The sequence below is a fragment of the Miscanthus floridulus genome, chromosome 5 (assembly GCF_019320115.1).
Source record: "Miscanthus floridulus cultivar M001 chromosome 5, ASM1932011v1, whole genome shotgun sequence".
NCBI classification, from domain to species: Eukaryota; Viridiplantae; Streptophyta; class Magnoliopsida; order Poales; family Poaceae; genus Miscanthus; species Miscanthus floridulus.
The window spans coordinates 110,321,757-110,332,262 of record NC_089584.1 but is presented as its reverse complement, the minus strand read 5'-3'; the positions used below and the strand labels follow the sequence as shown (position 1 = coordinate 110,332,262).

Below are 10,506 nucleotides of genomic sequence, written 5' to 3'. Positions count from 1 at the left end.
GAACACCATAAAATTCCAATAAAAATAAGAAGGCACCATTGCACAAGCACGCAATGCATTGGACATACATCATCACACTCAGAGAGCATCTAGTAGCACACAGATCTGGAGGGCGGGAGCAAAAGCAGGCTCCAATGCACAAGCACGCTGTACATAGATGGATCTAGTAGTACTCTGATTCTACACAGAAGAAGCAGGAGCAGGCTCCAACGGATTTGAGCCGCACCTCCACAGACCACGTCCTGTCCCTTTTGCTTGCTCGGCCGTTTCTTGCTGGATTTGAGCTGCCGGTGTTCTATCCTTGGAACGCAGCACAGTATGCAACGGGCGCTCGGCGTATGCCCGTATGGAGATGCAGGTGGCCAGGTGGGGTGCCTTGTGCGAACTGCTGAAAGTGGAAGATGAGGCCTGAAAGGGAGAGGGCGAGACAGAGACGGAGGCTGGTGGTGGTGCTGTGTCGGCGCGTCGGCGGAGTTTGTCTGATGCGGGAGGCGAGATAGATAGAACTAGGGTTAGCCGTAGTATATATATTCGACTGCGTTGGGCGTTTAGGTGGGCTTTCCCTGTACGCGCCTGCGTAACAGCTTAACGGGCCGGGGATACAGGGAACGGGGACAGAGGACACCAAACCATCCCCGTCCCCGTCAGACCCGACGGAGACCAATTTCCTACCGTTTAGCCCTATCCCCGTCCCCTTATAGGGAAATTCCCTGCGCGGAATCCGGGATCGGGTCCCCATCTTGCCCTCTTCATAAGCCGGCAGAATCACGCACCCGCCTCCACTGCTTGCCCACGATAGCCCTGAGGCCTCGAGAACGGCTGGAAGCACCGAGAGCGCTCCGGAGATGTCGGCGGACGAGCTACGGCTGGAGCTGGACGACCTGCGGCGGCTGGAGGGTCTCGCCAAGCACCCCCGCGTCCAGACCCTCCTCGTCAACGAGATCCGCAACGTTGAGGCAAAGGTTGCGCCTTTTCTTCTTCTCTTCTATGTTTTGCCCCTCTCTCCCCATTTTCTCGTTCTCCCCGCCGATCTCATTCGGCGCCTGGGTGGACTCCGATCCGTTTCTTCCGATTGTCTCTTTGCGCTGTTTCATAGCGATTGCGATGGCAGTTGGCGAAGGCAACCGAACCGTCGCCGGAGCCACTGGCGGCGGCTTCCGCGCCCGCTCCCGCTCCCGCGGCGCGTCCTGTTTTAAGCTACGTCACGTTGGGGTCGTTCAGCTGGGACCAGGACAACGAGAAGATCAAGGTATGTTCTTACTTGTTTTTATTAGTTTGGTCCCGTCAATTGGTTTGTATAACCCGGCATTGCATTTTTACCAATCGTCCAGTCTCCTAGGGCATTAATCAATTGCGGATGACAGTGCTAAGTTCTGAAAATTATCGAGTCGCCGCTATGTTTCGCAAACAACGTTTTCGTTTAGTATCAATCAAAGAAGAAGAACTGTGAATTAGGTGAAGACTATGTTGGACCTATTGGATGGAGCTATGTGAATAAATTGCCAGCCAGCCTTTTCTGGCATCAGACATGGATTGGATATTAATATGATGTATCATTCATCTTTTGCACCAGAAGTTCATATTCTCAAGAAAGAAATTTATTCATCTTGCTCACTATTAGTATATCTCCAGTAGTCCGGTAGTTTTAAGAATTATGCGCAGCTGGAGTTAGAAACCACTACTGAGATCATGGTTGTCATGAAGCTACGACCTCATAATATTTCTTGGTGCATCATTAATGATTAAGATGAATTCATATGGTACATTGAAAATTCCAAATCCATTTATTTTCCAGCTCAGTTAGTGCTTATAGTTCATATATGACTTTCATTCTGTTAGTTAGTTCACCAAGCCAACATTCTGTTAGTTCACCAAGCCAACATATAGTGCTTAATCATTTGATAATATTTTGCTCTTGATTGACTTGACTGTACCCATGTCAGATATATGTTTCCCTTGAGGGAGTTGAGCAAGAGAAGGTGGAGACTACTTTCAAGCCAACATCAGTAGATGTAAAGTTTCATGATGTCAAAGGCAAGAATTATCGGTGTGCTATACCAAAGCTCAACAAGGAAATTGTTCCTGAGAAATGTAAGGTTGTGGTGAAGCCAACGAAGGTTATTGTTACCCTTTTCAAGGCTTCTAAAGGCAACTGGTTAGACTTGCACTTCAAGGAAGATAAGGTACTTACCATGCTGAGTAATCTAATTGTCTTTATGATTTTCAAAGTTCAAATTGTTCTAACCTCTTTGATATTGGATTGCTCTGGATGACTAAAAGTTTGTCTGTAGGACGCTATTTTTATCGACTTTGTCAACCGCACACTAAAATTTCATACCTAGACATTAGCTAGTTTCTACTTTCTAATGCCTCGTGGGAATCACATGGATGATAATCCAGTCAATTCAGTTGGTTGGGTTTACTTCCACTCCTGAACGGAACATACTGTTCTATTGAGGCAATTAGGTGAAAAAAATATTACTGGCTGATAAACTTTTTTGCATTGGATAGGTTATCAAGAGCTCACTGCACTGATTTATCACTAGGGATTAGTAAAGACTTCTCTGTGTGGGCGAATTCTGTTGTTATCTTGATTGCTGGAAACTACTTGTCAAGTACTCAAGTTCCATGTATCACCATTGTTGGATCACTGTGCTATCTTTTATTTTCGGCCTTCTATTCGTTGTGGTAGTTTTTGGGGTGCATATCTGGTGAAAATGGCACAAATGTTAGAAATGGTGTAATTTCATAAAAAGCATAACCTTATAAATTTAGAAGAGGTTTGAAAAATTTTAGCTCTAAGTGGGGTTATGATCTGCATTCATGCAAAATTTCAGGTCTAAACTCAAATCATGCTTAAAATAAAAAAACGAATTTCAGGGGTAATAGTGCAGACAATTTTGCCCTATATTGTACCTAAACTTTGTCTTTTAAAATATATTTTAAAAATCAATCAAGTTTTAACTTGAATTTTGTCCTATGTTTGTTTTTATGAATTTGTACCCCATCCCCAACCTTTATCACCTGGCCTCTTTGGAAGGTCTTTTTCTACATTTGGAAATATCGATGTAGTTCTTCTGTTGTTACTAGTAAAAAAAACACGTGGTGCTTTTACCGACCATTTTTCTCAATTATTTCATGGAAGTAGGTGCTTCCTCTGGCCAAGAAAGAATAAAATACTAGCTTTCTTTTCTAAGTCAATTCATCTCAATTTTACTAAATTTATAAATAAAAAATATTAATAATTTTTATACTGAATGATTATCACTAGATTAATCCCTATTCAGTTGTAGAACTAGTGGTTATAGTGAATGAGCAACCTTGTATATATGTGGGATATATTTTTATACCTATTTGAAGTAATAAATAGTGATATTATTTTCTCAAGTTTAGTCAAGTTCAGAAAATTTTGACTGGTTTGAAACCTAATTTTGCGGTCTTTTGGGGATGGAGGTTGTAACAACTTGCAACCATTTGTGCAAACCCTAAAGCATAGATTTGACCAGTGTTTCATGGCACCGGTTTGAATACTGCTAAGTTTGTTACCTGACTCTGATTATTACTGGTCAGACTAAAGTTTGTTTTTGTTGACAGTTCAAGCCGAGCATGGACAAGGAAAAGGACCCGATGTCAGGAATTATGGACTTAATGAAGGTAAATAATTTTTTCCCATATGGATTAATTGAGAATTCCTTGTGATCATTCTATGACTTTGTTACATGCATTCTGTACAGAACATGTATGAGGAAGGCGACGAGGATATGAAACGCACAATAGCCAAAGCTTGGTCTGATGCCAGGTCTGGGAAGACGACTGATTCGCTGAGCGGATTACGTTGAGCTGGTATAATCGGTTGATGGACTTCTGTTTCTGATGGTTCGAACAGCGTTACAATGTCTTGTTGGTGTTAGTGCTTGTTTATCTTGTATTTGTGAGTGAAGTTGGACGTGCCAGGCATATTGAAATATCTCCTCTTGAACGGAGAAAAGTCCAACAAGTTTTATGGTTTTGTGGTATGACTGGCTTTTCTGTTTGCTGCGGAAGTGAAATAATGGTAGTAACAGCTTGAGCCTTAGGCCAGCAATATCGTATTTGTGACGCTGCAAATATGCTTCATATCAATTCCAAGGCCATAACTGGCCGGTGGCAATGTGCATATATCTGCCGGAATTCGCTAGCGCACTAGTGCTTGCACGCTTAGTTGCATAAAGGGTGCCATGCACAAGCAGCACCAGGCCATGGTTAAGCGACGCTCTGCCTGGGGGTGATACCCGGCCTCGGTTGAGAATGAGCACCCGAGTATACGCAGATCGCGGCCGATGTCAAACCGGAGTGTTGAAAGGCACTGGACGCGGGTGCCGGGACGACTAGCGGCCTCGTTGAACATGGTACTAGGACCTCAACAAAAACTGAAAAACACGGGATGATTCGCTGCTCCGGCCAGCTGCTGTAATTGTGACTACCCAGCAGCAACAAGCCGCAATGAACAGCTTTCGTCGCCTGTGTGCGCCCCCACCCCCACCATACCATGCAAGAACATGTTGTTAAAGCTTGGTTTAACGAGCTGGATATTTGCACCAACAATCTGAAGAAACTTGGGCCAGCTCTCTGGCTCGCTTTCCGTTCAATATAACCAGAGTGTACTTTTCTGCAGGGTTCGTAACATTTATTAGACACGTAACTAGACAACGAATCAATTTTTTTGCTGTAAGTTCAAGGCTTCGTGAAAATCTCAGCCTGCATGAACAGAGCCACAGACATCTGAACAGCAAGCACCTGCACCTCGCGCTTCAACCTATGCAAGGTACTGCAGCCAGAGGGAAATTGCAATCTGCTTGGAGCCTCGTTACCAGAGCAAAAATTTTGACAATACGGGACCCCATCAACCTACGCTCTAGTTCCATGATTCAATGGAACATCAACCTGCAAGAGATCATGCTTTCAGTAAGTAAAATGAGTTGGAGTTTCTGTTTAGCGCACATTTGGGTTGAGCAGATTTCGTCAAGCCTGAAGCCATACCTGATAATAAGATCATGCTAACTCTGAACATAGGACCTGGCTACCATAGTCCTGGTTGAATTTCTCATAGCGATGTGCATGGAGATGCGCTGACGGCCTAGTGTTCCTTAATGCAAGTTCAATATCTCCAGGTTTCAGAGGACCAACCTCAGGCAGTTCTACACATCCGAATAAAAAAAACACAGAGAAACATAAGATATGTTCATTGGACCTGCAGATAATAATAGGTGGAACTCAAGAACCTATATTTTGGTTTTTAAACTAACATGGCACGAATTAACTGGATAAATAAAAGAAAAATCCAGTAAAGATCACAAAAGAACCAAAACTTACCTTCCTCCGGAACCAACTCATCACTGGCTTCAAGAACTGACATGAGACGTCTGAGTGGTTGCATGGCAGCTTCTTTGCACACAAGACGGATATCGGAACCAGAGTAACCTTCAGTCTTTTCAACTAGTATGTCGTACGGGACCTCTAACTTTGAGGTAGTTGCTGGCAGAAGATCCTCAAACATCGCTTGCCTTGCTTCAGCTTCAGGAAGCGGTACAAGAATCTGATGGTGAAAGACACAAACAGAGGTGAGATCAATCCATTTGTCAACTTAAATGATAATGTAAATGAACTACAAGACATACCCGCTTCTCAAGCCGGCGGAGCATAGCTGCATCCAATTCCCAGGGAAGATTTGTAGCTGCAAGTACAAATACCAAGTCGTTTGTCTTTGTCAAACCATCCATCTGCAATAGACATTGGCATAAACATAAATGTTACATTTAACCCAGGGGCACTATTTGACGGCACAATTTCAAACCAGGAGACAACATCAAACAAGAAATCAGGTATTACAAATCTGGGCTAGCTAATTTATACTCTACTTGACATCATTAAACAAGCAGAAACCTGAATAAGTAGTTCAGTCTTCAAGCGACGACTAGCTTCATGCTCACTACGAGCTTCACCACGCTGGCTGATAATGGCATCTATTTCATCAAGAAATATTGTGGATGGTGCATGATGCCTAGCAAGCTCAAACAGAACTTTGACAAGCTTCTCTGAATCTCCTGCACTCGCATGTGAAAAACATTAGATTCTCCAATCCTAATAGAGAAATGAGAATATAAAAGTGAAATATAGTTCTATACTTAAGAACAGCGAGGATTTGAGAACAATAAAATATTGTTGAAGTGACCCCAATTGATTGTGCAAACTTTCAGCTTGTACTTAGTACTAACATACTAGTAATGATAGGTCATGAATCATGCCATGTAATGTATAAGATGGTAACAATAGCCACACTTGCAGTAAGATCTTTCAATTGTATTTCCCCAATCCTAATAGAGAAATGAGAACATACAAAAGTGAAATATAGTTCTGTACTTAAAAACAGCAAGGATTTGAGAACTAAAAAAATCCTCATGTTCTTCTAAAATTACACTCCTCCACTGACTACAGCAATGCATATGTTTCATGAGTTTAACTAACAGCTGAAATTTGAATTACATTGGTCAGAATAACAGAAGAGAATGTGAAGAAGCGATCAGGACTAGTCTAAAAAAGTCATACCACGCCATTTGCTGACAATTGATGATGCTGAAATGTTGAAGAAGGTGGTTTTGCACTCAGTAGCGACTGCTTTTGCCAGCATTGTCTAAAAACAGGATTCAGTTAAAATTGAGAGGCCTGTCTTTGTACAAGGATAAGTGCATGAGAATATAACCAAATGCTCAACATAATAGTGACTCTGAACCATAGGACTGTGGCTACAGCTAAGAAGGAAAAGGAAAGGATTGGAAAAAAAAAACTCGATACATGAATCACATAAATCTGCGGGATTAGCATATTAAATGGGTATGCATGCACAAACCTTTCCTGTCCCCGGGGGGCCAAAAAGTAAGATGCCTTTCCAGGGAGAAAGGAGACCAGTGAAATATCTGAAAATAGCACAAACAGTACACATAGAATTAGTGAAAAAATAGAAAGATTGGCACTCCTTCGTATGCCTAGCATTGTATCCATATTATCCAATTTGTGCAGTACAAGGCATGAACGTGTTTTAATATTCTTCACTAAATTTGATTCATATCAAAATTAAAACACCATTCTTTGAGCAAAAGAAAGCAAGAATAGTATATTTAACTTCAGTACTTCTTACCAGCAGCAAAGAGATAACAGCTATAAGAATTATCATGTTGAGAGATTAACACTCTACTTAGATTTTTTTTTTCTTTTAGCGAGAAATAGCTAACTTACTTTGGGTACTTTATGGGCATGACAACAGCTTCTTTTAGAAGGCGTTTTGCATTTTCCAGTCCTTTGATGCTCTCCCATTTCACATCTGGGCTGCCGCGAATAATATCCCTGAAAGAAGGTCAAATGATGGGATAAAATGTTTCAACAGCTAGACCACACCTTCCCTGATTCTTAAAGCCACAGTGAAGTTTAGATTACCTCAACAATGTCTCTGCGAGATTACGCATTTCGGCTGACTCAAATGAAGGTAGAAGGGGCTTCTGGCTACAAAAGTCACATTCAAAAGTGTGGTTCAAGAAGATAGAATGTTTTGGAACAACTTAAAGTTATACACGAGAAAACATCATGACATAACAATATTGGAATCCCACATGATCACCTGAGTAAAAGTTAAGAAAGTAAAAACTAAGCGCTTGGACAATAGTTAGTTCTGGTTACTAAGCATCATCGTAATTCTGTCCTTTTGAAGAAATAAATCGTGCATTGCTCAATAGGAAAAATTGGTCATTAGCTAATGTATTTCAGCACAAACTTCTGCTGGAAGTTATCCCCTTAAAAATTGTTCCACGGGGTGAAGTTCCCAGTGAAATTGAAAAGGTTCTTGGAAAATTGCTATATGCCACCAAACAAGTGCGTGTTCTGCAGGTCATTCGTAGTGTAGAGCAGAATTACTCGTCCCGGTCCCAAAAAAGGATGCAATTCTAGTATAATGCTAAGTCGAATCATCTTAGGTATGACAGAATTTTTTAAAAATATACTAATATTTATCATACTAAATAAATATTATTAAATTATACATGGAATATGTTTTCATAATTTTACCTATTTAATTTAAAGTCATAAATGTTGACAGTACTTTTTTTATATAAAATTAGTTAAACCTAAGATAGTTTGACCTAGACTGAACCTAGAATTGTATCCTTTCCGGGACGGACGGGCATGGGTGTACGGCAACAAGGGTGTACCACAACAAGGCAAGGGACCATGACCTTTGATTCCCGTTTGAGCTATGTTTGTCACACGATGCTAGCTACACACGGCATACAAGGGACTGCATGGTGCCTTTTTTTTTTTTGCGACTGATTGCATGGTGCATTCATGCATTCAGTGAATGAACCAGCCAAATTTGGATTCAGTTGGCACCCCACTCGCTATCTATATCAGGATGTCAACTAAATCATAGATCTCTCTATCTGTATCCCCACCAAAGCATTCCGAGAAAGTCAGTGATACACCAGGTGAACCCCCATTCTTTCCCAGCAACCTGCTCAAGATCTGTTCCGCAACCCCGCATCACATGCAGCGTAAGAAACGCAATGCTGAAAAGGGTAAGTAGATCGCAGCACCGAATGTGTGTAAAGTAAGATAAGCAAGAGTGCTCACATCACATCAGCGTTTCCGTCGCGAATCGCGGCGGCTCGGACCTGGGTCTGCCTGGCCTGAAACAAGACGGTACCGGGATGAATCAATCAACCAAACCCAGCTGACAACATACACCTGCATGCATCGGGACGAAACAGAGGATCACAACACAAGCCGGCCGAGGGCCGCAGTCCACTACCTGCTGCTCGAACTGCTCGTAGACCGCCAAATCGGAGGTCCTCCTCCGCACGCTCCCGTTGGCGTGCCCGTTCTGCTCCGGCTCCTTCTTGCCCCCGAATCTGGACTCCCAGAACCCCTTGAAATCCTGGGGAGAACGAAGGAGGAGACGGGAGTCAACATGCCGCGCGGACAGAGAGGGAGGGAAGCGAGAGACCACGGCGGCGGGAAGTAAGAAACCCGTGCTACTTGCCATTGCTTCGCGACGGCGCGCTTCGCCGGCTGCCTGTCCCTGGGACCTCGGGGGAGAGAGCGAGCGAGCGACTGGAGTCGACGAGTGTACTCTCCCCGGAGACTAGGGAGGGAGGGGACGGGAACTAGTACCGGGCCGGGATCGGGGGTGGGACCCGCCAAACTTTGTCGAGATGCCAACGAGGTGGCACTCACCCATCAGATCCGGCCCATCGCGTGGCACATGTGTGAGGCTTTTGATTTTTATTCATCAAACTCCCTCGCTTCGCCAGCCCGACAAACATCGTGCAGGTCGAAGAGAGAAGAATGTGAATCATGCGCTGAGCCTGATCAGGGATTCAGGGTAAAAGGAGCAAATTTGAGCCTCGAGTCGACCGACGCCGTGTGCAAGGTCCGGCGAAAGACACGGTTTTTACGGCTCTATAGGTGACGCTGCCGCCTGATCAAGGGGAGAACTGCTGTGGATTGGTACTGCGCTGGAAAGCTGTTCGACCTAGATGGCATTCAGCGTCGTCGTCGTCGTGGCGCTCGGCTCTCGTGCAATCGCGCAGAGCCGCGGCGTGGCCTATGTGACCCGCGGCCGCGGGCAGCAAACGTTATGCTGCCGTTGGTTTGGTTGCGTGATTTGTGAGGTCTGAGCATTAGGGCATGCATGACGCGGGAGGCCCTGCCTTCTTCAGCGACATCCGATGCCAGATAGCACCATAGCAAGTGCTTCCCCATAGACCATAGACGACCGGGGAAGTACTAGATATCACCAAATGGAAGGAGATGGAGATTCTGAGTTACTCCTACTATTCTATATGGCGCCTCGATCGCCAACTCATTCTCGGATGGAACGGAAGGCAGTCTGCCGATTCGCATGTTAGGAATGCATGGACTTGCCCATCAAACATGCTGGAAACGCATGCATTACATGCCCCACCATAACCCATCTTCGCATGCCGGAAACGCGTTTCCGTTCGGTCCGGCTTCTCCGTTCTCGTGCGATTGCACCGCCTCATCCGCGGTAACTCCAGTTGGTTGTGAGCCCACCCACCAGTCATGTCAGCGACAGCGACAGCGAGCGCATGCTCTGCGCGTGCAGTCGTTCCTGTTCAGCTTCACATGGCTCAGCTGCTCAGCAGTGCAGATGCATGGAGCCAATTCAGTGAACTAACCGGTGTAACTGCGATACTACTAATTAACAGACTTGAACGAACCACTGTGCCATTGTGCTACTTCTGACGTCTGAAATCAAGGTCTCAAGTCACCCCTAATTTTGCAAGCACCATCTAGCTTGGGCTCTTGAGCTACTGGACTGGTTGTGCTCAATCGGGTAAGCACCAAACTTGTCTAGTTTCACTACACTCTAGAGTTGCCATTTGCCAATGAACAATTCAGTTTGTACCACAAACAAGCTGGAGAGCCCTGGTTTAAAATTGCCTGATAGCAATGGACTGC

At 44.2% G+C, this 10,506-nt stretch overlaps 2 protein-coding genes across 2 annotated transcripts; one reads left to right on the top strand and one right to left on the bottom strand.

Moving 5' to 3' along the window:
* The first annotated feature begins 724 nt into the window (after nucleotides 1-724).
* LOC136453011 (uncharacterized) lies at nucleotides 725-4,016 on the top strand. Its single transcript, XM_066453587.1, has 5 exons — nucleotides 725-962; nucleotides 1,112-1,249; nucleotides 1,944-2,183; nucleotides 3,595-3,654; nucleotides 3,735-4,016. The coding sequence occupies exons 1-5, from the start codon at nucleotides 846-848 to the stop codon at nucleotides 3,837-3,839; spliced, it is 660 nt and encodes a 219-aa protein (XP_066309684.1). The 5' UTR covers nucleotides 725-845; the 3' UTR covers nucleotides 3,840-4,016.
* Nucleotides 4,017-4,551: 535 nt separating this feature from the next.
* Nucleotides 4,552-9,186, bottom strand: LOC136453010 (uncharacterized). The gene is made up of 12 exons (XM_066453586.1): nucleotides 9,065-9,186; nucleotides 8,834-8,959; nucleotides 8,656-8,711; nucleotides 7,471-7,536; nucleotides 7,273-7,380; nucleotides 6,887-6,953; nucleotides 6,586-6,670; nucleotides 5,923-6,083; nucleotides 5,658-5,759; nucleotides 5,353-5,575; nucleotides 5,020-5,177; nucleotides 4,552-4,923 (listed from the first exon to the last, which is right to left on the bottom strand). Exons 1-11 carry the CDS (start codon nucleotides 9,065-9,067, stop codon nucleotides 5,032-5,034), a joined length of 1,143 nt encoding a protein of 380 aa, XP_066309683.1. The 5' UTR covers nucleotides 9,068-9,186; the 3' UTR covers nucleotides 4,552-4,923; nucleotides 5,020-5,031.
* Between the last annotated feature and the right edge of the window lie 1,320 nt (nucleotides 9,187-10,506).

Coding starts and splice junctions, on each gene's coding strand:
- LOC136453011 (XM_066453587.1), top strand. CDS start 846: ATGTCGGCGGACGAGCTACGGCTGGAGCTGGACGACCTGCGGCGGCTG. Junction 963..1,111: donor TCCGCAACGTTGAGGCAAAG/GTTGCGCCTTTT, acceptor TTGCGATGGCAG/TTGGCGAAGGCAACCGAACC. Junction 2,184..3,594: donor TGCACTTCAAGGAAGATAAG/GTACTTACCATG, acceptor TTTTGTTGACAG/TTCAAGCCGAGCATGGACAA.
- LOC136453010 (XM_066453586.1), bottom strand. Junction 6,954..7,272: donor ATGCCCATAAAGTACCCAAA/GTAAGTTAGCTA, acceptor TGCTATTTTCAG/ATATTTCACTGGTCTCCTTT. Junction 5,760..5,922: donor AGACTGAACTACTTATTCAG/GTTTCTGCTTGT, acceptor TGTCTATTGCAG/ATGGATGGTTTGACAAAGAC.